Source organism: Cervus elaphus, chromosome 6 (genome assembly GCF_910594005.1).
Source record: "Cervus elaphus chromosome 6, mCerEla1.1, whole genome shotgun sequence".
Lineage (NCBI taxonomy): Eukaryota > Metazoa > Chordata > Mammalia > Artiodactyla > Cervidae > Cervus > Cervus elaphus.
Window position 1 is genome coordinate 29,295,233 of NC_057820.1, and position 27,656 is coordinate 29,322,888.

At 38.3% G+C, this 27,656-nt stretch overlaps 1 protein-coding gene across 6 annotated transcripts in view; it reads right to left on the reverse strand.

Moving 5' to 3' along the window:
* Nucleotides 1–27,656, reverse strand: part of SLC4A4 (solute carrier family 4 member 4) — a 351,570-nt gene that overhangs the window by 186,239 nt on the left and 137,675 nt on the right. For 5 of the 6 annotated variants that reach the window (XM_043906523.1, XM_043906522.1, XM_043906525.1 and 2 more), the window contains exons 4-6: nt 21,026–21,161; nt 10,028–10,188; nt 79–258 (exon numbers count right to left, since the gene is read on the reverse strand). In XM_043906523.1, coding sequence (XP_043762458.1) covers nt 79–258; nt 10,028–10,188; nt 21,026–21,161 — 477 coding nt within the window. The remainder of the gene's footprint in view (nt 1–78; nt 259–10,027; nt 10,189–21,025; nt 21,162–27,656) is intronic. The other variant, XM_043906521.1, reaches the window with a different exon arrangement.

The following is a 27,656-nucleotide window of genomic DNA, read 5'->3' on the forward strand; positions in this document are numbered from 1 at the left end:
AAAAAAAGGTGACAAGAGGTGGAGTAAAGTGAGTAAGGCAGGTAAGAAAGAGCAGCAGCCAGGCGGCCCCTGCATTACCATTATCAGGGTTGGTAAACATCCTACTTGCACTGGAGACGGTCTTCCCAATGTCAGCCAGGGATCGAAGGTTGGATTTCTTGGTTTGATGCCGGTGCTTCCGGAGCAAAGTATAGGTCACCTTATCCTTAAGGTCAGGTTTCAATAGGCCTGTCTCAATCTGATGGTCAACAATCATTTCTGAAATAAAAACAAAGCAAAACCAAAAACAAAACTCAGTCACAAGACCACGAAGTTAAATTTTTTTAACTTATTTTTTTAATAAGTTATTTTTTAACTACATTTTTTAACCCTAATTTTATGGATGTTATCCTCAAATTTCATATCAATATATTATTTTTCTTTTTTTATTTTATTTGTTTTCAATATATTATTTTTCAATTTCCAACTTCCCACTTTCTGTGAAGGTAAAGATACAGGGTATAGTGCTTTTGGCATTAAAGAGAGTTAGAAATATTCCAGTATTAATTAAATCTTTGGAGAAGAAGAACTGTCTTGTAAATTTTTTTCAATCCTGCTTGAGAGTGAATTCATATTAATCACATTCTTCTATGAGTAACACAATAAATAATTTAAGCTTTCCAATTGTTTTGTTTAAAAGTAAGATTAGAAAAGTTCATGTACTCTTTCATAGGAAGTGTGCCAAAAATATAAATGATATGAAAAAATCTTGAAGAGAATATATAAAATTTAGCATCATGTCATTATTGATTTTCTTAATCTATTCTCCCAAATCCTTCTGTAATTTCTTTATAATAGGACAAAGTAAAAAAAAAGATAATACCTTTGCCCATATCAGGTTATTTGAACACTAATCCAGTGAAAGAAAGGTTAAAGTACAAAATTATACCTTAGTCTTTTCTAAGAAAGGAGGTTTATTCTTATTTAGATCCAACTAAAGCCTTTACCACATGTTCTATTATTCATTCTAAAGTATAACCTGACCAGAATTTTCTAGAAAGTTTAATATCTTAGTTTTTCTCCAAAAAAAAAAAACAACCTAGAATTTCTACTAGCTTTAAACCACCTTCTCACACTATTTACAAAAATAAACTCAAATGGGTTAAAGACGTAAATGTAAGACCTGAAACCATTAAAACTCATAGAAAAAACATAGGCAGGATACTCTCTGACATCAGTCTCAGCAATATTTATTTAGATCTGTCTCCTCAGGCAAAGGCAGCAAAAGCAAAAATAAACAAATGGAACTACATCAAAATAAAAAGCTTTTGCACAGTAAAAGAAACCATCAACAAAACAAAAAGACAACCTACTGAATGGGAAAAGATATTTGAAAATAATATATTTAATAGGTGTTAACATCTAAAGTTTGGAGAAAGAAATGGCAACCCACTCCAGTGTTCTTGCCTGGAGAATCCCAGGGACGGCGGAGCCTGGTGGGCTGCCGACTACGGGGTCGCACAGAGTCGGACACGACTGAAGCGACTTAGCAGCAGCAGCAGCAACAGCATCTAAAGTACTAAAGAACTCACATATCTCAATATAAAAAAAAAAAAGTTTAATTTTTAAATGGGCAAAAGATCAGAATAGACATTTTTCCAAGAAGATATATAGATGGCCAACAGACACCTGAAAAGGTGTTCAACATCACTAATCATCAGGCGCATGCAAATCAAACCCACAAAGATATATCACACCTATCAGAACGTTACTATCAAAAAGACAACAAATTAGCAAGCGTTAGTGAGGATGTGGCAAAAAGGGAACCCTAGTATACTGTTGGTGGGAATGTAAATTGGTGCAGCCAGTATAGAAAACGGTATGGAGGTTCCTCAAAAGATTAAAAATAGAACAATCACACAGCTCAGCAATTCCATTTCTAGATTCTTGGACAAAGAAAACAAAACACTAATTCAAAAAGATATAAGCACCCCTATATTCACTGCAGCATTATTTACAATAGCCAAGGTATGAAAGCAATCTAAGTGTGCACTGACAGATGAATGGACAAAGAAAATGTGATATATAACTTATATATATATAGACACATACATATATATAATGAAGTATTACTTAGCCATAAGAAAGGACTGAAATCTTGCCTTTTGTAACAATATGGATGGATCTAAAGGGTATTACACTAGGTGAAATAAGTTAGACAGAAACACAAATACCAAATGATGTCATTTATGGAATCTACAAAATAGATTTCACTTGTGGAATCTACAAAGCAAAATGAACAAACAAAACAGAAAGAATACCAAAAGACACAGAGAAGATAGTGGCTGCCAGAGTGGGGGAGAGATGAAGGGGTAGGCGATGAAGATGAAAGGGATTAAGAGGTATAAAATTCTGTTCTAAAATAAGTAAACCACAAAATGTAATGATAGCACAGGGAATACCATCAATAATAATATGGTAATAATTCTGTATGGTGGCAGATAGTTTTATTAGACTTTTCGTGATTGTCAATTTAAAAACTATATAAATGCCAATTCATATGTTGTACACCTAAAACCAATATAATATTGTATGTCAACTATGCTCCAATAAAAAATAATAAAATAAAATAATCTTAGAAAAATCTTTCCCCCAAATTTCTATTCACTCTTTTATGTTCCAAAATGGTTCTAACTAGAAAGGATGAATGTGCTTCATAGTAATTGCTCCATGGGTGTGTCTGCTGAAGGACATGTGTTACTCTAACAGAAAACAAGAAGTCCTCTTTCCCACAAATCAACGTGTCAGCAGTAGGACATAAATGTAGCCTGGTGGCATCCTCCTGTCATGTCACAACGCAGGTTGATACTCCTTTGTCCAAAACGGGGCACGGGAGAAACTATCACAGAATCTGTGTGAGATAGGCAGTGGTGGGACAACACCTCATGTCTGCGCTTAGGGCTTCTGTCCCCAGCAGAGAACCAGAACAATGGGTCCCGGGCCGACCTGCTCAGACACGTGGCTGCATCGAGCACACGTCAATTAGTGTCCTCTTGCACAAACTTCTCTGTATACAAAAGTGGAGGAGAGAACAAAAGCTCTTCTTTTCCCAAAGTCTGACAAGAAAATTAATGGGTACTGATAGGATAACAGCATCTCCCAAACACTGCCATCTCTTTGCAAAGAAGTTACAGATGTTCAAGGGGCTTTGCTTCAGCACGACTGTACCTCTCATGAGTCCATCTTTCTAACAAGCACTCACAGAACTGACCTCACCGTGAGAGCTGACAGTTCACACAGTGTACAGTCAACTGCCTGGGAGCCAAGGAGAAGCTGAATCCAGGCTTTCCATCACATGCCTTACACAGATGCTGTCAATGTCACATACCACTGGACCACTTTGCAGACAGCCTGGGAAAGGCAGGAAGAGTTTCTACCATAGGAATGTTTTGGTTTGAGAGTGGCCTTTAGCTCTGAGTATTTTTAACTACACAACCCTTACTCAGTAAAACTCTCAGAACAGATCCTGTAATTATAATTAACCTCTGTTCCATATTAAAATAATTAAGTGCTACTGAACACAAACCTCTCTCCTTTCCCTTGAAGTCTTAATCAAAGTGAAAAGTCCATTTTACAGAAGAACCATAAAAATAAACATACAGCCCTGGCATATCTACGGCAAGCATATCAAACTCCTACTCTAATTCCAGGGTTGTGGATTAAAGTGTTTCTTATCTACCCTCTCTTGGCAGGGCCTCCCCCTATTCTTGCCTTCCCCTGTAATCTCAAGCTAATCCATATATAATGCACAGCCAGCCCTCTGTTACTGATGTCTGGAAATCACCAGTTAGAACACATTAAAACATCTGTGTAGCTTATGCTCTTTATTAACTTTCCATAAAAAAGGCCCACATTACAGGGGTCTCTTAAGCATAAACTACAAAACCTTTCAAGGAAAGTAGAGGCGGTTAACATTTCACAGCTACACTGAAATTAAGCCTTCAATATTTGAAATCCCACAAACACTACAAATAGGGAGAGAAAGTTCCTGCTCAAAGTGCTCCCAGAGGTGAAAGAAAATTCAAAAAGCATCAGGTTCAAACTCTTAAACAGATGGAAAAAAGCACGAGAGAGGAGACACTCACAGACACAGCCTTAGTAGGGCAATGTCCCCCCGCAAAATTAAACCAAGTTTTCTCATCCAAAGTTTAGATCTCTTTCCATATCACACAATACTTTTCTTTCTTTTAAAAGGAAACTCTAGACCAAAGGAAAAAAAAAATGAAGAGAAAGATGGTCATGCACCCCCAAAAAAGATTAAGGGTAACATTCTTTTAAAAACACACAATGGCCCAAGAAATATACAGTTTCAAGACTAACAGACAACTCAGATTTATACGAATGTAAAACTAAGATCATGGCATCTGGTCCCATCACTTCATGGCAGATAGATGGGGAAACAGTGGAAACAGTGACAGACTTTATTTTGGGGGGCTCCAAAATCACTGCAGATGGTGATTGCAGCCATGAAATTAAAAGACTCTTACTCCTTGGAAGCAAAGTTATGACCAACCTGGATAGCATATCAAAAAGCAGAAATATTACTTTGCCAACAAAGCTCCGTCTAGTCAAGGCTATGGTTTCTCTAGTGGTCATGTATGGATGTGACCGTTGGACTGTGAAGAAACCTGAGCACTGAAGAATTGATGCTTTTGAACTGTGGTGTTAGAGAAGACTCTTGAGAGTCCCTTGGACGACAAAGAGATCCAACCAGTCCATCCTAAAGGAGATCAGTCCTGGGTGTTCATTGGAAGGACTGATGCTGAGGCTGAAACTCCAATACTTTGGCCACCTCATGCGAAGAGTTGACTCATTGGGAAAGACCCTGATGCTGGGAGGGATTGGGGGCAGGAGGAAAAGGGGATGACAGAGGATGAGATGGCTGGATGGCATCACTGACTCGATACACATGAGTTTGGGTGGACTCCGAGAGTTGGTGCTGGCCAGGGAGGCCTGGCGTGCTGTGATTCATGGGGTCGCAAAGAGTCAGACATGACTGAGCAACTGAACTGAACTGACTGAACCCATTTTATGTTAATCTATCCAGTTGGCAAAATTTAAAAAACCAGTCTCCAGCGATGTGAATGTCTTATGTAATAGACAGTGTCAATGATGACAGTAACAACCAGGACAAGCTTTCCTGAAGGCTACTTGGCCAATACAAAACAAAACCCTTTACAATGTTCAAACCCTTTGAATATTTCACCATTATAAACCTATAATCAGGAAATAAGCCAATTTCACAAAAGAATAACAAAAATGTTCATTTCTTGTCTTTATGATAAAAACTTGATGGCAACTTAAAAGCCCAATTATAGATTATTAACTATTTTGCAGCTATTAAAATTATGTTTATATTTATGTTTAATAACATGGAAATATTCATACTATGCTTTTCAGTTAGGAAGGGCAGATTAGAGGGTTATAGTATGATTTCAGCTCTAAAATAAATTTCATATGTGTAAACAGAGATGTACCCAAAAACTGTTGAGAAAATATCTCTAAGATAAGATTAGTGGTATTTTGATTTTCATGTGCTACATTTTTCTGCACTACTAAAAATGAACATATTTTACTTTTGTGATGAAAAATAAGTATATTACCATTTTGAAAATATAAAAGGTGTTAAAAGCAAGAAACAACATGACTAATATATCTGCCAACATGCACAGCTCAGGAATGCCTTTAAATATAAAATTGAGAGCTCCAAAAATAGAACTACATTTTCCTAATCCATTTCTCATCATAATACCTGAAATGGCTTATAATTTTTTTTTTAACTTAGGAAGGGAGGAAAATTCCCATGTACTTGACTTCATATGTGAATGACGTTCTTTAAGTGTAAAATTATAATATGATTGCAATAATGAAACTATCAAAATAACCTATACAATGACAGTTTATCCCTTAAATAAGACAAATTTTCTATCAGCATTTAGAAGGGGATCTTCATGAAGAAAACTAGGTCCTGGGAAGAATCAGAATGAGGCTGAATTTTGTACACAAGTGTGAGAAGTGATATAGCTTCAGCCACTGCTTGTGGCCTCACATGGTGGTGACTTTGCACCCACAAAGGGAGGGTGCCCCTTGGAGGCGACTGAGAAGGAGCAGCAGGTAGACTGCAAAAAAGGATTAAAATCATGCTGCTGTTTGTTTCACATTATTACACTTGCTATGATTTCTTTTTCTTCTCTTTTGTGGAAATAAAAGTGGGGTGAAGAGATGTATCTTAAAACTTAGCTGCACGTAATTCTCAACTCTGAATAACAGCACCATTCAGGAGACAATAAATCCACTGCATCCTCTGCTAGAAAAAGATTTTTTAATAATCAAATAACGGCAGTAACTCAAGGTACCTCGCCAATTTTTATCACTCGAAACCATGGCAGTTTTTTTCTTTCATGTTGTTTAATCTGCTGTAAAGCTTTGATTCTTTCAGAAGATTTTTAAGTATTTCTTTCAGTCACTGACACTCTCTCAAACAGGGTTTTTTCTCACTCCTCCAAATCTGGTCATTTTTTTCTTTCTTTTCCTTTTAAAGTATGTTATTTGCCTCTGAATTGTTTCTCTGTGTTATCGGCTCCAGAATGACAGCTCTGTCTCTCTGCCCACTTGCCTCAGGGGTGGTACAGCAAACATAATACTAAGTGATGACACCTCAAAGTGACCTAGTGGTGTCCAATTTTAAAACTGAATGGCAGTATTAAAGCAAACATGTGGAGGTTAGAGAAAAAAAGCCACAACTGATAAATAAAAAGTAATGGAAAATTAAAGTGAGACTGTAAACTGCTTGATGAACCTTTCTTGGTGGTGATTTAGTGGCTAAGTCATGTCCAACTCTTAGACCCATGGACTATAGCCTGCCGGGCTCCTCTGTCCATGGTATTTCCTAGGCAAGAATACTGGAGTGGTTTGCCACTTCCTTCTTCAGGGTATCTTCCCAATTCAAGGATCAAACCCGGGGTCTCCTGCACTGCAGGCAAATTCTTTACCGACTATGCTACCTAAATGTAGTAAATACCAGAAACTTTCTCTTTGGCTACTGGTTAATGAGGCTCCAGTATCCTGTGGGACCTGATCTTCTACCATAATGGAAAGGGTCAGCAAATTACTAAAGACCAGAAACTCTGTAAGATGGCTGTTTTCAGGTTCTGAAGATCTCGAAGACACTTTAATAAAAAAAAGCGCAAGTGTGTAATTTGACTTTAACATACATCACCCTTGTTGATCACCTTTAGGCAGAGCAAAGAAGTATGAGGTTGTTTCTAGCTCTATCCACTATACCTTTCAGAATCTTTTCTCCTGTTCGTGAAGTCTCTGAGCATCTCTTGACCTGACTCCGTCTATACTCAGGTCTTGCTAGGTAAACTTTATCCTGGAATAGTCATGGAAGTAAGAAAAATTACACCTGAGATCCTCATTCATTTCTATCAAAAACCCTGAGAGGTCTACTTTTATCCACCTTCCATGGATGAGATACAGAGAATGACAAAGAATTAAGTAATGAGCCTTGTCCATGGTCATACATGCTACAAGAGGGAGACCCTAATTAACCACTCCCCAACTTTAAATCCACCATTCTCTCCATGACACCACTCTGCATGTCACGGAATGAATACATACCTCTTCCAGAGAGTAGGTATTTTTTAATAGAGAACAAACCCTGGGTTCAGTGAAATGAATCTCCAAATAGTGGAATTACAGGAAGTAACCATGGTCTAAGGTAGGACTTTTTTATTCAACACAGGAAACCTCAATGACCCTTAAACCACAACATATATTCTCCCCCTAGATTGCTGATCCACTGCCCAGTCACAAGTTTAATCCCATTTGGCTCTGCCTTTAGGCATTTCTAAATTCAGACATCTTTGCTCCAGATTAGTTCTTAAAGCCTGAAAATACAGAAATTGTGATTCTCACTCAAAAATTGGATTGCTTTTCATCAACCATGATACATTTTTAGATAACAATCTCACGTGCAGCTCTTAACAAATGGAAGTAAGTCAGTGAAACAAATAGCCTGGAAAACCATTCCCTTCCTTTGCTTCTCTCAGATCGCTGCAGATCTTCCCTGGATACAATAATCCAACATCTCTTCTCACATATCAAAGGTCCATTTTCAGTCTCACCTGCTTTGTCAACTATGAAAAACTCTGTAGAAAGCAGTATTTCCTATATTATCTTCTCACTACTTATTTATGTGGACATGGATTTGAAACATATTCCATTTACAAAGTGGTAGATTTGCAAACCTAATTCCAGGGCCCAGAATAGTGTCTGGTACACAGTAGAAGGCCATGTACCACTGCTGAATAAATGCATAAACTCATTCTATTCACCTAGCATCTTCACATTAGACTTCCTCCCTTCTCCACTTGCACCATAAGCACTTCAGCTGCAAGTCAAGTGTAGAGCTTCCTTGTAAATCTAGCAAGCCCTCTGAGGAGGACATAGATATGTATAGATCAGCAAGATATATACCCAATTTGAGAGCTAATCTTCTTGTCTAATACACATGCTATAGACTTCCCGCTGTCCATAAAGACAGATGCCAGAGACAAACCTTTGCCTTCTGATATTCAAAGAAATTTTGAGATTACATAAGAATTTTACACCGGTCAGTGGGGCCATGATCCACATCCTCTTCCCACAGTCCCAGAGTAAGGACACTGCAGGCCCCTTAAAGAAGTGCAGTCATCCCTACAGGGGCAGAGGTCACCAAGCTATGGAATTTTTCTTGGAATAACAAGCAGAGCCTCTACACCTCTCCTTAAGGAAAACATGGTCTTGAGCACATCAATCTGAATGATAAGGCAGCTTAGGCCAGGTGCTTGCTAGAAAATGAAAACAATTACTCCTCTCTGGCATGCAGCAGTGTGTACACAAGGTGTTTGACATGATAAGTTAACACTCAGGACTCAATACCACACGACACTAATCACAAAGATGCCAAAGTTGCCCTGCACCATGAGGCCAGTGCCTTGCCGGGGGTTCTACAAATGATCCTCAGCAGCAACGAAACCCAACCCATTCACTAATCCATTAGGTTCCACGGGCTTCTTGCCCCACGCAATTTTCTCTACATGCAGGTATAGAAGCTTGACTGTCACCTACAAAATCAACCCAACTGAGGGACTAGACATAGACCAGCTTCCTTTTTACAGAGGACTTAAACCCTATTTTACAGATGACAAAATTGAGGCCCAGAGAAGCTCAACACAATGTCTAAGATCAAGAAGTTCTAGAAATCTAGTGTGCAGACTTCCAGTCCACTATAGCAAAGGATATGGGGGGAGACTTCTATTTAAAAACCTCAATCTATGCTAATATCTGAAGGAATGCAATCTGTACAAGCAAACATGGTACCAATTATAATTTTAAAAATAACATAAAAGTGAAAAGCATAAGAGAGAGGACTTAGAAATAAAACTGGATGGAAATATGCCAAAATATTAACAACAGCTATGTTCAGATGGAAGTACAATGGATGATTTTTTGAAATTTTGTTCTCAGTATGTGTCTGTACTTTCCAAAATTTCTGCAATAAACCTTAAGAGAAAGAGAGACTTCTCTGGTGGTCCAGTGGTTAAAAATCTGCCTTCCAGTGCAGGGGATGCAGATTGGATTCCTATTTGGGGAACTAAGATCCTACCTGTCACAGGGCAACTATGCCCACTTGCTACAACTACTAAACACAGGCACTTCAACTAAAAACCCACATTCTGCAACTAGAGAGAAGCCTGCGTACCTCAATGAAAGATCCCATGGGCTACAATGAAGATCACAAGTACTACAACTAAGACCTGATGTAGCCAAAAATAAATAGGCAATATTTTTAAAATAATAATAAAAATTAAAAGGAGAAAGAGATTAAATGCTATAGAATATTCAGCTCTGCTTATACCCAGAAGTCATCTGCACTGAGAAAGATTCATGGAGAGGCAGATAGCACAGAAAAAACGCTAAGAACTTAAGACAACATACTTACCCACCAACTGTGGGAGAGACGAAGCTTCCCTGTCCAGCATGATGGATCCTTTCTCCATACAGGTCCTCAGCTCAAATAAGCTGTGAAGGGACAAGGTGGCCACGTGGGGCTTGCTCCATCTCTCTCCACCCTGTTCCACTTTTTCTTCAAACTTAATCCACCTAGAAACATGAGATTCAAGTGAAGAGCAATTAAAAGTGTTCTCATCACCTCTGGAAATAGCAACACCAACCTCTCCAGTTCCACCCCCACCAGAACTTTCAAAATGTCTCCTTTTGTGGAGTCTTAAAAGCTTATTCTATCATTAACTGAATTACCTTTAAATATACACCAAACAGACTCACCAGACTGCTCCTCTCCCTGATGTTAGAGAGAAAGAAAACAAATCAATGCATCCTTGGTTTTATATCTATCTACATGTAACCATGAAATCTTTAAGAATGATTACTGAACCAATTTTTTTTAAATAATGTAGGAAAATATGCATTTCAAATTCTCCATGGGGGTAGAGCCTACAGTGTGTAAAAATATCACTATTGTGAGAATTCTGTTGTAACTTCACAAGACAAGTTTATACAAGGTGAAATAATCAGTTATGAACCAATAGCAAATATTTAAAAATACAGTGTGCAAAATGGTCAGAAAAATATAAAATCCCCCTTTCATGCTTAAAGAGGGTCAGCATGTGTTGCTGTATCTTACATTAATAACTCTCTCTAGGTTGACACAAGTTCCCCTCTCATCAAGATGCTAACAAGCTTTTACCCCTTGAGCTTGGCTCCACGTGTGTTTAAAAATATACAAGCTCAGTAAATAATGCATTTACTCTGATAATAACAGATCTCTTATTAACTCTAGTAATGGAACAAATAACCCTATTTTATAGTTTCTTCTTTCCAAGATTTATAGACATTTTGATAACTTAGCAACATATAGGACTGAAAAAAAGTTGAATGGAAATGAGAGCAAAACACATTTGAGAGTCTTTATATCCCACATATTATATATACTGACTCTTTCTACACTGGTAAAGAAAACAGGAAAACATCATGATTTTGCTATTCATGACCAGAGAAAATGTTGCTTTCTATCACTTCAAAACTCTGAAAGATATTGGACAAGATAAAGAGGGGATTAAAAATTCTTTTCCTACACTCTTCTTCCAAAAGTTTAATGACTGAAAAATGTTTTCCTAGGAAACGCTAAACACTCATCCAACTCACTAAAGATGAGAACAAAGGGCAGAGACCAGGGGAAGCTCTACATAAGGTATTATTTATAGACTGCTCACCACTCCCAAGGGGAATAAAAGAACACATTATTAGAATCATGAGTGAAAATAGATCAACAGATCAGCCACAATGTCAAGGAAAATTCAGAATTTTAATCAAGCCCAACACTCATGTGATTTATGAGTATATTAGCTACATTCTGAATTTCCTCTTCCCTCTCCCACCCAGGAAGTTCTCACACTTCAATGCCAACCTTATCCCCAACCTCACCCTCCACCCTAAGACCCTCCTCCTTCCTCCAGGATCCCCAAAAGTGTAAGGACTGAAGGTTTTCACATGTTTTCCCTCACATTAAAAAACCAACACCAAAAAAGTTCTAAAACTTAAGATCTGGACCTTGTTTATTCTACAAAAGTGGCTTTGAAACATTCTAAAAGAAAGACCTTTAATATTCTTGTGTGTGTGTGTGTGTGTGTGTGTGTGTGCACGCGCGCGCACAGGCGCACATAAGCATGCATGCAAGTGTGTGTGTTAATTAGAAGTTCTTCAACTTTGTTGGTATAGAACCACAAAAGTAGATGGAAATGAGAGGAAAATGACAACTTCACATCACATTCTTACAGAATTCTATGGATTTGCCCAGAGGATAAAAGGTAATTGGGTTATTTTGAAAGTAATCATGTTACAGTGTATATTACATTGGCTAACTTCAGGCATATTATCTTTTCAGACTTACAGAATCTCTAACATGTTGACTGGTGACCAGTATGTGAATCATATTTCTATTTGATATTATAATTTATCGCTCAAGATGAGACTCTAGAAGATTCCATTGTATATGAAACCTAGTCAGAATTGCACATAATTATGTTATCCATAAAGATGGTAGTAGTGGTCTTGCTTTTATTTCTAAGAGTATTCTTATTATCTGAGGGATAGAATCTTTGGTCACAGAATTTAAGTCCAAGATAAATAACAAGGGCCAGCTAGAAAGTCAGTAAATGGGAGTGTTCTATATATTCAGCCTTTACTTCCCTCTTATTTCCCCTGAATGATGACCACTTGCTCTTCTATCAGTTGTCATAAGTCTTTATAGCCAAATGCATTTTGTAAAAGAAAACTAAGCCTCACTTACATACAGTATATGACAAGAGCTCTTTCTGCCATGATCTTCAATTGTCCAAACAATATATGTTTGACAAAATCTTCTTTTTTAAAAAAGGAATAAACCCATTGCATTCTTTTGTGACCAATTAATCTCCATAGTTCATCTTAAATATGACTTTGAATGAGTTTCAGAAGCATATTTAGAAATAATCCCAAATAACTTGGATTTAGAAAACAGTACTATTCAACCTCCTGAATTATACCAGTTAAGATTTGGTCAAGATTTAACCATAATGAAATGGGAATGTCAAGTCTCAAAACTAGCCAGTTCCTTAAAATATACGAAAGACAAGTATTGTCACAAAGTTCAGGTTTAAGTATCTATTTCACTTTGAGTTCAGTAAATATTATATGTTGTGATGATGTCATATCATAGTATAGCAAATAGCACAAGGTAATTCTGGGATAATGACTGTTAAATTCCTTTAAAATACACTGCTTGGCAAGGTGAAAAGACAGCCTTCAGAATGGGAGAAAACAATAGCAAACGAAGCAACTGACAAAGAATTAATCTCAAAAATATACAAGCAACTCCTGCAGCTCAATTCCAGAAAAATAAACAAGCCAATCAAAAAGTGGGCCAAAGAACTAAACAGACATTTCTCCAAAGAAGACATACAGATGGCTAACAAACACATGAAAAGATGCTCAACATCACTCATTATCAGAGAAATGCAAATCAAAACCACAATGAGGTACCATTCCACACCAGTCAGAATGGCTGCTATCCCAAAGTCTACAAGTAATAAATGCTGGAGAGGGTGTGGAGAAAAGGGAACCCTCTTACACTGTTGGTGGGAATGCAAACTAGTACAGCCACTATGGAGAACAGTGTGGAGATTCCTTAAAAAAATTGGAAATAGAACTGCCATATGACCCAGAAATCCCACTGCTGGGCATACACACCAAGGAAACCAGAAGTGAAAGAGACGTGTACCCCAATGTTCATCGCAGCACTGTTTATAATAGCCAGGACATGGAAGCAACCTAGATGCCCATCAGCAGACAAATGGATAAGAAAGTTGTGGTACATATACACCATGGAATATTACTCAGCCATTAAAAAGAGTACATTTGAACCAGTTCTAATGAGATGGATGAAATTGGAGCCTATTATACAGAGTAAAGTAAGCCAGAAAGAAAAACACCAATACAGTATACTAACGCATATATATGGAATTTAGAAAGATGGTTATGATGACCCTATATGCAAGACAGCAAAAGAGACACAGATGTATATAAAAGTCTTTTGGACTCTGTGGGAGAGGAGAGTGGGATGATCTGAGAGAACAGCATCAAAACATGTATATTATCAAGTGTGAAACAGATCGCCAGTCCAGGTTGGATGCATGAGACAAGTGCTCGGGGCTGGTGCACTGGGATGACCCAGAGGGATGGGATGGGGAGGGAGGTGGGAGAGGGGTTCAGGATGGGGAACACATGTACACCCATGGCGGATCCATGTCAATGTATGGCAAAACCACTACAATATTGTAAAGTAATTAGCCTCCAATTAAAATAAATAAATTTATATTTGAAAAAAAAAATACATTGCTTGAGGGACTTCCCTGATGGTCCAGTGGTGAAGAACCATGCAGGGAACACAGGTTTAATCCCTGGTCTGGGAACTAAGATTCCACGTGCTGAGGGGGAACTAAACCCACATACCACGACTATTGAGCACACACGCCACAATTAGAGAGTCTGTGTGCCACAGTGAAAGACCCCGTGTACCGCAACTGAGACCCGATGCAGCCAACCAATGAATGAATGAATTTTTTAAAATACACTGCTTGAATTGTTCAAGGAACTGTACTTCAAACATGCAGGCATAAAGTGATGGTTTGCCCATTTAAACAGACCGCAGGTAGTTTCATTACAGAAACTGTATATGCTATGTCTATCTTCCTCACATATCAAGGGCAAATCTGAGAAAAAACTGAAAATGACTCAGTTCAAATCAGAACCCATTAAAGAAAAGGCTAAGGCAAAGGTACCGAAGTTCAGCCTATTCATGTGTCAATGAATTTGTAAAGGTGCTTTAGAACCATGTAATTACAGTTCTAAAGACCAGACATTTTTACTGTAAAATGTACTAAAAGCTACGATCTAACCCTTCATAATAACTATGAATAACCATATATTTGCAATAAGTTCCCTATTTATCCTTTTGTCTTAGTTACTTGACATGTTATAGAAAAATTAATTTTAGAAGTTGGCTTTTTAAATGCTGGCAATCACAAAACTGTTATAACCTTGAAGAAAGAGTTTATTAGGTGAATTTTATTTTTTCCAAGGTCTTAGAAGAATAATGATAAAGTACACTGCAGTTTAACACACTCTGAGTGACTGCCAACCAAACAGTATTTCACTAGTTTGTTGAAGAAATAAAAGGCCCACGGGAAACACTGAACATTTTGCAACTTTCCAATCATGTGATTAAATATAATTAAGAAAAGAGAAGACCTCTAACTTAAAAACATGCCAATTTTACAGTGGAAAATAGACATGACCTTTGCCCTAGAATATAATCCAACTACATAAAGCTATTAAAACAATAATAAATTTCTTGAAAAAAAAAGAATTCTTGTTAAGTAATAAACGTCTCATCACACATAAAAGATGCCAATGCTAGTGTGAATCTGGGATAAATGATGTTTTTAAGGAGAATTCTTAAATTTCTAGATCAACTGCAAAAGTTATTGCAAAACAGTGTAGTAACCACATATAATTACATAGATGAGTAAATTCCTTTTTCTTACAGAAAAAATAAACCTGGTCTCAAATGGAATTTTCCAGAGTAACACAGTGAAGAAGAGATAGAGGATTCAGTGTAGATGAGGGTCCCTCTGCAAAACCCCAGGGTACGGGCATGTGGCTATGTTTGATGGCCAGGCCCTGAAGTCAGGTTCTCCAAACGGAGGCCAGGTCACTCGGCCAAGCAGAAACTGTTCCTCCATGTGGCCCACTAGAACTGAAACATCAGTACCCTTTTCCTTTGTTGGCTTGTTGGGTTTGTTGAAACTTGTGATGTCTTTCTTTTTACGCAGGTTTGGCAGAAGAATTTGAGTCTCACTGGGGAAGTGATCTTTAACACAGATTCTTATAACAGTGATGAATTCCAACATGGTCCATCTGAATATTCACTGAGGGAAAAATGAAAGCCAAAAACCATGCTGGCAAACGCCACTGACTCACAGAAATAAAGAGTTTGGAGTCATGGGTGGTTGTGACAGCCTTTCTAGCTGGCTTAAGGCCATCACCGAAACTGGATCATGACTTATTCTTTCACCAGTTTGCTTCATGAGTCAACTAGCTGATGCCTAGTCACCTAGAAGGAAAGCTATGACAAACCTAGGCAGCATATTAAAAAGTGGAGACATCACTTTGCTGAAAAAAGTTCATACAGTCAAAGCTGTGGTTTTTCTAGTAGTAATGTATGAATATAAGAGTTGGATCATAAAGAAGACTGAGTGCCGAAGAATTGATGGTCTCAAATTGCGGTGTTGGAGAAGACTCTTGAGAGTCCCTTGGACTGCAAGATCAAATCTGTCAATCCTAAAGGACATCAGTCCTGAACATTGGATGGACTGTTGCTGAAGCACCAATACTTTGGCCACCTGATGTGAAAAGCCAACTCACTGGAAAAGACCCTGATGCTGGGAAAGGTACAAAGCAAAAGGAGAAGGGGGCAGTAGAGGATAAGATGGTTGGATAGCATCACCCACTCAATGGACATGAATTTGAGTGAGCTTCAGGAGATGGTGAAGGACAGAGGAGTCTGGTGTGCTGTAGTCCACCAGGTCACAAAGAGTTGGACATAACTTAGGAATGGGAAAAACAACAACACAGGATCATTCACTAGTACCAAAGGTTCCACTAGAACTACTGCTACATCACTGAAAATCAGTATTAAAGTTTTGGGTTTTTGACTTTTTGCCATCCCATGTGCACTCAGGGAATTTTAGTTCTCTGACCGGGGTTCTCTAAACCTGCACCACCTCCAGCAGTGGAAGCATGGAGTCTAAACTACTGGACCACCAGGGGAGTCTCTGAATGTCAGTATTCTAATGACCTAACACTAAGGATACTCTTTTGAAAAATAATATTCCCTGTATTCCACTGATCATATATATTTCTCAGGTCTGATCATTCTACCTTTGGGAAAGCCAGTGAAAATTCAAAGTTCTGACTTTCAGGAAAGAAAAAATCAGGGAAAAGATGTGGGAAAAAATTAGTAGGGTTGGCTATACTTCAAACTTCATATAAATAAAGACTTCCCTTGTTTATAGTTTTACACGACTACTGTGCTTTGTGAGACTTAAATGGGGATATTTTTCCTACCAGTGAAAGCATTTTCCTTATTTTTTAAGACACAGAGCTAACCTGAACTTCCTGAAGTAGGACTAAAACTGCAGTAATGCTGAGACTCCATGTAAGATATTCTTGGTCAAATGAAGTCATTAGTCAACTGAAAAAAAGCATAAAACATTACAAGGGAAAATACTAAAGAGGGTGTTATTGTGTTCTATGGGGTGTGGACTCAGCAGAAACTACATGGAACTGGAGAGATCTGGCAGGTTAGTTCTCTACGGAATAAACAGTCCTTTTAATTGGAGTTTTCACAAAAAAAGCAAAGAATTCTCTTTTGAATGTTAGCCAAAAAAAAAAAATTCATGCTGCATTTTCATACGTAAAATGAGTCCCTTTTAAGTCTTAAACTTTTATTAGTCTGGTAGGTTTTAGAGCTTTTCGTGGGGAAGAAAAGCCCCATCGTGCCTGGAAACTGGACATCATAAATGGCAGTCATAAATTACTATCATAATATTCAGAAGCAGAGTCATGTTGCAGGAAATAAAACCCACTGACAATCTGAATTGCTTCTGGAGATGCAACCATCTCCAAACTTCCCAACAGAATTCAGGTGGAGCAGTAAGTTAAGAATCAAGGTTCTATTTCTCCATTCATTCTATAAACACACAATTTTCAACTGTGGGCTGTGTCCCAGGTAGTTGAAAACACTAGGAATATAGTGGTGACCAAAATAACCCCCAATTCCTGCCCTCATGGTACTTTACTTTATTGGGGAAAGACAATAACAAGATATGTTAACATGCCAAACGTTGATAAGTACTAAAGACAAACAGAATAAAGGATGAGGGATAGGAAGGTTTGGGGAAAGTTGCTTGTTTCCACTGAGGAGGGCGTGGTTGAATAGTGACCTGAAGGAGGTGAGGAAATGGGCCACAGAGATGACAGGGGGTACACAGGGAGAACATTTCAGACAAAGGGAAGCGCAAGTGCAAAGGCCCTGACACGGGCGCCATGACCAAGCCAGCGAGGCCAGAGCAGAGCTAACCAGGAGGAGAGAAGTAGGAGATGAGGTCAAGAGATCATAGCGTACAGTTCATGAGGGAAGTAAGGGCAGGTTCAGGGAGATGGACTAATTACGAAGCATTTGCAGTCATCTAGATGAAAAAGAATGGTGGATTGGACCAGGGTTGTGGTAGCACTCAATGTAATATAATGGTGAGACTCTGAATATCTGAATAATGTCAAGGGTAACTAGATAGGTTTTGCCAGTGAATCAAGTAAGGGATGTAGAGAAAGAGAGGTGTCAAAAAAGACTCCAATCGTTCTGGCTTGAGCAACTAGAAAAATTGAGTTGTTCATTGTGAGGAACCCTGTAGGAAGAGCAGGTCTGAGGTGGGAAGATCAGAAGCTCAGCTTCTGACATTGTACTTTGAGATGCCTGCATGCCTGCTAAGTCACTTCAGCTGTGTCTGACTCTCTGTGACCCCATGGACTGTAGCCGGCCAGGCTCCTCTGTCCCTGGGGATTCTCTAGGCAAGAATACGGGAGTAGGTTGCCATGCCCTCCTCCAGGGGATCTTCCCAATCCTGGGATCTATCCCAATCCTGGGATCGATATGAGAATGTGGTTCTTATATCTCCTGCATTGGTAGGCAGGTTCTTTACCACGAGCACCTCCTGGGAAGCCCTTTGAGATGTGAACTATCCATCCAAATATTTGTTTTCAATCGAACAAGGAAAGAAGTCTGGGCTAGAGAACTATACGCAGATGGCAACCATGTACTGACGAATTCGTCTGAAACACCAAACAAAGGTCCTCTTTCGGGCTTTGTCAGCGGTGTGCCGGGTACCTTGGGCTGGGTACCTGCGTACACTGGGCTGTACATCAGTCAGAAAGAAATGGATTATCACAGACCTCCAACTTCGATCACATAATATTTCTAAGAAATTATTACATTTAGAACAGTAAATTCTAAGGTAATCAGTTCTCAACTAATCATAATCATAATCTCTCCCTTCAGGTGAATGAGTATAACGAGGTAGACAAAATGAAAAAAAGAACATCACATATATGATTAATTAATTAATAGTAACTGTGGGAAGCCCTATACAGGAGAAGTTATAGAAGGGAGACTATCTGTCAGTACATTTCTTTCTGGACAGTTTCCTCCATGACATGGTGTACACACACCACACTTTTTCTCCAGCAGTATAGCGTCTCAGGAACCCATGACATCACCAAAAGGACACATACGTTGTTCCCAAGGAAATAGCCAGCCTTTAAAGATGGTAAAGTATTCGTGACCATCTTAACCTTTAAGAATCTTAAATGAAAATACTATGTCCATCTCATCCAATTTTGAACTACTGATACAATGAGCTGTGATCCCTCCACATTTCTGGGACCAGGGGTCACATAAAATAAAGTACAGTCTGCATTTGGCTGAAATTAAAAACAGAATGCTGTACCTGAATTCTACTCTATATAGGTACTTGCATAGAATTTTAAGATGAAAGGTAAGAATCAATGGAACTCTTCTAGGTGCAGCTGATGACACCAATATACACGGAGGGATGGAATTCAGAGCTATAAAATACAATGATACTAGAAACAATGCAACCCAATATGACTCTCATTTGACAACATAGAAGACACAAGCTCAGGAAAACTGCACGACTATATGACCTGCTGGTGGTGGTGGTTTAGTCACTAAGCCATGTCCGACTCGTGTGACCCCTAGTTAGCAGCAAAGTCAAAACTAAGCCAAAATCTCCCCAACACTTAATGCTGCCCCAGTATAATTATCACTCTGATCTTTTCTGTTAGAAAGAAGAAAAAGAAAGAATGAAATAGAGATACTAGTACAAGTTTTCAGTTTGAGAGAATTCTTCGGGACAATGATTTATGAACTAAAAGCATACTTTATGAAAGACTTTTAATATCCAGGTGATTGGTGCTAAGAGAGGGGGAAAAAGAGATAATGACTGGAAAGAGGCCCCCAAGAGAGCAAAGAATGAAGAGCTTCAGGGGGGAGCATTTGAGATGGAGGAGCAGAAATGAGTCATTGCTCACTTCTGTATTCCCAGTACCTAAAACAGTGCCCAACATGTACTGTATATTCAAAACATACTGGCTGAATTTAATTGATTTGAAATAAATTACAGCCTATAAAAGACATGTTGTTTGGGTTTCCCTGGTGGCTCAGATGGTAAAGAATCTGCCTCCAATGGAGGAGACCCGGGTTAGAGTCATTAAAAACATGCTGACTGAATTTAATTGATGTGAATTAAATTATAGCCTATAAAAGGGATATGTCAATATTATTTTGTTGGTGAAAGTCAAATACATTGAACCTCCATATAGTGATGTCAACAGACCAATAACTGCCACTATATCAACATCTTTGTATTAAATGATTTTTATATGTCATAGATGATTTAATGTGGTGTATATAACTAAATCTACATGTAGAAAGAAAGAAAAGCTCTGTTGTGAGATTAGTGAAACTTTAGATATTTGTGCAGTGCTTAACAATTTATAAAGCATTTCCACATATATACATGTATGTAGGTAAATGTCCATGATATAATGATATATCTAACACCATATATATTTATAAATAAAATATATAATATAAATACTACATATTTTAACATATATTTATATATTGCATATCTTAAGTTGCATATATATGTATTATATGTATATCTATATATGATGATGAATGTCATGAGCTGGCAGTTGACAAGGGTCTGAAATTAAACTCGGGTCCCTACCACTCCCAATTCAAGTGAACCTTCTACTTGTTTTCACTCTATTTTTAAAAGATGATAGGTTTTCACTTGGAATAATGGCAAGTTTGTGGGTAAAAGTCATTGTCTTTGCCACCTCCCCCTAATAGGGAATGGGTAACAAGTGAGACATGGTACCACAAGATACCTTGGCATGTGGAGACCATGGGTATATATATCCAGGCCATCATTTTAGGTGCCTGACTTCCTCTCTTTAAAATATTCTTATTGTTAAATACCTATAAATGGCGATTTACTTCTAATATCTTATAAAGGTTAAAATGCAGACCAATGACTCCAGCAGTGAAATAAAGGGTGTCCTGCATCCACGTCAATGTCAAAGAGAAGAAAAAGAATCCTTTCACTCTTTAACCAGCCAACCTCAGGCTCATCGGTCATTCAAAGTGCTCAAGTTAGAGAAAGGGGCTATAGTCAAGAATCTTGCCCCGTCCCTGTTTCCCTGGCTCAGTCCTGCATGCTCAGCCATGCCTCACCTCGCCGTCTCCTTCCACTCCATTTCTTGCCCATCCACGGCCAGCAGCTCATCCAGTTCCGTGAAGAGCTGAGGGGGTGCTGGGCTGTCATCCTCCTCGCCCAAGATGAATCGGATGCGTTCTGCGGCAGGAGAGACTGCAGAAGTGAAAATACTGCGGTTAAACATCGGCTGGACAACCCTGAGCAAGGTGTAGCTCCGAGTTCTTCCTCTGTCCCCAGAGCTGGGGGGCTTCCCTTCCACATTTTCAGTGGACATCTTCCTCGCCGAGCCTCCCTCGTCCCCAACCTAAAGACAAAAGGAATCCAAGGCCTTCTCTACGCCTTTGGTTCTGAATGGTGTCTCAGCTCTCCACCACCCTCTAGGACAGAGCTCCGATTCCACGTCCCAACTGACGGAGAACCTTTAGCCCTCAGATGAGCTGAGGCCCAACCACGTGAGCTCCTCTCCTTCTCCACTGATGACCCATCCAAAAGTCTGAGACAGAAACCAGCTGGGGCCAATCATTTTCTCTACAGCAGTGGGAGGGGACAAGAGAGCACCCCAATCCTAAGTTTCCCCCTGGCCCCCGCCTCCCAGCCACCCTCCCTATGCCCAATGCCCAAAGCCCATGCCCTTGCAGGCTCCTTACTGCCCGTAACTGCCTAGCTGCACAGTTGATGAAGCAATATTTAACAAGACGGAGCCTCTTCTTTACATAATGGCAGTACCCAAAAATGTTTAGCCACACTTCAGTGCACTTGAAAAACAAGCCCAAGTAAAATATTGTACACCAGAAGGGGAAAAAAACCTTCCAACTTGCTTGAGCATATAATTGAATGCCCTACTAGCTCCTTCTGACCCCATCTCCTAAAAGTCATGTAATGAAAAATTAACTAGAATCTCCTCCTAGATGTGGGCTGTTTTCTCTTTCTTTAAAATAAAAAAAATTAAAAAAAAAAAAAGGAAAGCTTTTGGAAATGGATGGTTCTAAGATAAAGCCCATGGATACTCCTTATAATCCCCAAAGAATGGTATATACATGTGACTGTGGTCCAAGTACACAGATTTATTCATCTGTAGAGCTTTGTAGTAATATATGCTCTCAACCTAATAAAACAAAAAAATTCCTACCATCTGAAAACTGCTATAATACTAGGCAGAATAAAATTCCATAGGTCAAAATACATTTACTACAAACTCATGAAAAATATTCAACCTACCTAGTAATCAAAACTAATTATTAAAACAAAATACATGTTTTGCCTATACAAATGGCAAAAACTTCAAAGAATGACATTCTCAATGTGGGCAAGGGTTTAGGACATATGCACCAGCATTTTTCAGTTTACATCACTGGTAGGAGTCCAAACAGAATCATCTTTCTGAAGGGAAATTTGAAAAAAAATATGGAAATGTTTTCAAAGTATATCTATCCTGTGAGCCAGCAATTCTACCCCTAGAAAGATGTTCACTTCAAATAAATAACAGTTGCTGTCGCAACATCTTATCTACAGAGGTGACCACTGTAGCATATTTTTTAATTGAGAAAAATAGAAAAAGCCTAAATGTCCAAAAAGGAGGATTGGTTAAACAAACCATTGGTTAAGCCCATTCAATCAAATATGATGTCATCATAAAACATGAAGATGAGATTGTTGTTTTTTGACACGGATATCATATAATATTAATTGAAAAAAATAAAAATACAAAATCACATGTGTAAAGCAACCCCACTTTGCCAAAGAAAAAATACACATGTATCCATAAGAATAGTCTGGAAATGAGGGGTCCCTCAGTTTGCATGGTTCTAATGAGTGTGAATTTCAGTTGAGTTAAATAACACCAGTAGCCCAGCACCACAGCTTACGTTTCAGTTGTGTGGTACATTAACTATGACTAATTGCATAAAATACAAAGTTCACTGCCAGCTCTTCAGGCATCAGCCACCATGTAAATAACACATGTGCATCATGATCATGACCAATCATAGCGCCCCTTTCTAAGTCTGCCAGTGACTGGTCACCACACATTTATTATCTAGTTCACGCACAGACAGCAAAGCGCATAGTGGTGCGGCCTCCTTTTCTTGCAATGATAAATGCATATGACATGAGTAATGAAAAGAGGGAGTTGGCCAACAAAGATGGAAGTACAGCCCAGGAACAAAAAGTACTAATGCTGGAAGTGAAACCTACGTCAAATACAAACGGAGTTAAGACCTAGCTGATTATGGGAATGTAGATAATGCTGCCGTTCCCCATTTGAGAAACTCCAGATGCACAGTCAGGGGAACTTAGTGAAAGCAAACTCATTAACATAAATAATAAGGCAAGTGGTTGTAACAATATAATGATGTCCCAGAGGAAGTGATATTAGCAAAAAAAAAAAAAAAAAAAAAACCTTCACATTAAAGGAACTCTCATACACATTTCCTGACACCGAAAGCACAAAGGATAAAATGTTGGAAGCTGATCCAGACTTAGGAATATGACAATTCCTCTGGGCATAGAAAAGATGCTCACTCCATTTCATAAACTGTACTACAGGAAACGAGCAAACTACTTCTGACATGATTTTACAAAGAAATTAACCACTTCAATCTCAATGCTTCTAATGTTTTAAATTAGCTTGTACTAAATAAATAGTGGTTTTATTATTTCTTTCATTTCCCTCTACAGCCAACACTAAGAGAAATTTTAATGATTTGGAAAATTTTTTAGATGTCAAAGAACAATAATAACTTTTCTCATTCATCATTAGGATTGTTTTATATAATTTCAGCTTGCATAGTCATTTTTATGGTCCTGCAATACAATGCAAAGCAAGGACTGCCTGTATACATATCTTTTAAATGTTATTCAGTTTATTTCTAGGGCTTCTATTTTCTTCTTTTCACTTTCATATCAATTCTATATGCATAATTCATTCATGTATTCATTCAGCAATATTTATTGAGTGACGTCTATGCTCTAAATAGGTTTTGCTTCAGGCTTTGAAGAAAAAGCAAAGAACCTAGCAAAAAGATTCTAATTTATATGCTGGAGGGAAAACAAACATTAACTAATTAATTAATTAGTTAAGTGAATAAGTAAGTTAGTATATAAACCAGCAAACAAGAAAAACATCTGCAAATTGTTCTGTGCTTGCAGAACATTAAAACAAGGTAACTGAATACATAATAATATAAGATACAAGATGTTTTACTTTTGTAATTAGAAAAAAAGTGGCTTTGAAATTTCCTAAATCTCTGGGAGAAAAAAAACACTAAAGTTCCAGGATTTTTGTGTAAAAACATTTGCAATGCCTTTCCAATCAAGAAATGGGATGTGTGATTATTTTAAAGGATCAGACAACCCATAATAGAAATGATAGGAGGGTAAGAAACGATTGGCAGAATTTGGAATCTAGGTACTACTCCTAACAAGTAAAGTGTTCACATTACTAAAGATCCAGTTATTCAGCACAGTGGTTCTGAAACTGACAGTCACAAATTTGACAGATTTTTCATCAACATTCAACATCAAAGATCCCTGAGACAGAATGAGCTTTCAGAAAAGTCTATGTTTAGAGAATCAACTATTTGTTCATTTCTAAAAGATGCCGTGTGGCTTTGTCTTCACCTCTAACAGAGAAGAATGAACATCTCTCCTGCTTAAAGAACAGACTCTCCTACCCAGACACTGCGCAGCTCATCTGCGCTGAACTGGGATCCACAGAGCCCTGCTCTGCGGTCTGATGTTCTCAAGTTAGCAAAGTACAGCTCACGGCTTATCAGACAGCAACTCGCTGCAGCTCTGCAAAGCGGAATCAAAGAAAGATGTCATGTTACATCCAGGTCTTCCTCTCTGGGCACCGTGACTGAGCACCTTTCATAAGAAGTCTTATTTATTAAATATAGCCTCCGAGCAACCAATATAACAGTCTCCAGGATAAAATTCCAAAATCATATGTCATAAACTGGCTTGCCACTCTAGTTTCTTTCCTCAGTTGCTCCCCTCACCAAAAGAAAGCTTCTCCAAGAATCAGAAATAAGAGGTATTGTACTGTCAATATCAACATGTGGGAGAGGCATCTTTCATGACCAACGAACACCCTCCCCAATTTCTAACATCATTATTAACACAAAGATATGCAGGGTGCAATGAAGTATGTCAGGAATTCATTTTTCCCCCATAACTTTTGATCAGATAAAGAAATGAGCTAAATACAAGCCACACCACTACTTTCAGACTCTGGAGCCAAACTGGGTTTGAATCCAAACTCCATTACTTATTTACTGTGTGATCTGAGACAAGTTAGTTATCTTCTCTGTGTCTCAAGTTTCCCCACCTAAAAACTGGGATGATGATAATCACCAGAGTAGCTAAAATACAAGGTATAGATTCATTTTAAAATTGCCAGCCCTTACCAGCAAAACCTGCCTGGCTTCTAAGAAAGCAAGCTCTCACAGATATTAGCCTTGACAACCCCTCTATGTTGAAAAGATATCAGATAAGAAAGAAAAGAGCCAAAAGTTTTGCATATTTTACTTTAGTAAATTAAGTGGCTTCAGTATTGAGAATGCAAAGGTGTCCATACATTCCAGGAAATAGCCAATAAAAGAACAAGGGGAAAATAAATAAGCCCTTTTGATCTTAATTTAATACCAGAGGAGTAGGGGGTTTAAGAATATCAGAAAATAAAAAAAATAAAAAAAAAAGAATATCAGAAAATCAACTTGCTTTACACATGAACAGATTACAATTCTAAGTAATAACCAATCTAGTTTCATCATAAAAGAAAACCTAGAGAAAAAAAATGAGAGAGGATAACAGAAGAAGAAAGAAAGGAAGAAGAAAGAGAAACTGTCAAATTCATCCAATCACCTTTGTCAGAACAGAAGGTCTGCAGATCAAAATGAAGTTAATGCCTTTAATCTGCTTTGATTTTTTTTCCTTTTTTCATTCATCCTCTGGGTTAAAATGTATTTTGGATTTTTGAGTGGTTCAAGAATTCCCTGGAGGGTCCTACATGAATGTGGTTACCTCTGACCCAGGTCTACCTGTTGGCGGACAACGTGATGGTCTGCAGGGGTTGGGGACAGCTGGTGCCATCAAACCCCTGCTACCGACAGGAAGAAGGCAAACGCAGGGCAGGAATGCTGTCCACCCACTGCCACCACCAGCCACCACAGCAGACATCATCCTCACACTCTCTCCTGCAGAGCTTGAACTTGGCCTCCGCGTTCATCTGGGCAGCCACTCTCCACTCATCCGCAGTGGCAGATGCAATGAAACCTCTCCACCATGCCTTGGCTACACAGCAGTCTACTCCCCACTTGCCTTTCTTGTCACTCGCCTCAATCTGGGTGTCCATCCTTGTCTCCCACAGCAACCCAGAAGTGTCCCATGACAGAATACAACTACACTATTCTTTTCCTTTCTTCTCTAACTGATTCCATCTCTAAGGCCCAGTTGAAAATTCTATCTTTTCCAATGACCTATAGTAACCATTCCCCAGAAATGTGAGTCTCTCTTTTACTGAAATCATAACTACACTTTGAATTATTCACTGAGGCACCAACCAACACATGGCTTGCTTGTTATTACCTAACATTTCTAGATGTGCCTTGTCTCTCTAACTAGGTCACTGAGGTCCTAGAACCCAGGGACTGTGTTTTATGCACCCTCCTTAAAGACTAATACAATACTGTGCCCGTTAAGAGTCACTCTGAGTATTAATGAATTAGATATGGCTAAACAAACCTTGTACATTTTCCAGCACACAAATATGTAACTTCTTGCAAAAAGCAGCTGACATTAAGGACTCTGAAATGGAAAATATCTAAATTTTGAAAACTTCCCTTATTCTACCCTTTCCCTTAATCGATCTTTGCATGAACTGTACCAAAATACAGTCACCATTTCCTGTCATGTCACATATAAAAGAATGAATACTTCAGGTGAACTATTTTCCTCTGCTAGATGCAATCTCCTCCTACCGTGAGGGACCACAACATTTAATGTGCACATCTATTAAGACATTTGATATCCACGGCTCGGTGTGTTATTCATTGCTGTACTTTGTCCTCACAGTTTTTCATGCCTTGCCTAAACTGTTCTTGGCACCTATCACATACACAGTGAAGTTATACAAAAGAGAATGGATGGAAAATTGAGTAAAAGAATGAATGAAAAAAAATGAGTATTTTTTTTCTATTATGCCCCAGTGCCTCACAAGATATCGTTCGTTCTATGCTTCTGTCCTCTGCCTCTTGTTAATAAGCTCAACTAGGAAAAAGACATCATGGAAAAATGCAAAAAATGGAAAACGGGGGTTAGCAAGATTTGAAGTATAGTTCCTACACTTTCATTTGGTAATTTAATTGATGAGTTTTCAGTGTATGCAACACGCTATGGTATTTGTTGAGATAATACAAATAATTTTTAAGCTAAGATCTCTATCTTCAAGAAAATTGATGCTGGAAGATAACATATAATAATGGAAAACATGCTGTCAATAAAAATGTAATACTCAATACGTAAGACTTCTGAATGGTTACATTGGACTAGGCATTGTGTGACGCACTTTCCATTTACATAGTTTATTTTACACAAGCCTATGAAATATCCTCTACTATTATTCTCTTGTATTTCTCTCGCACTACAGTT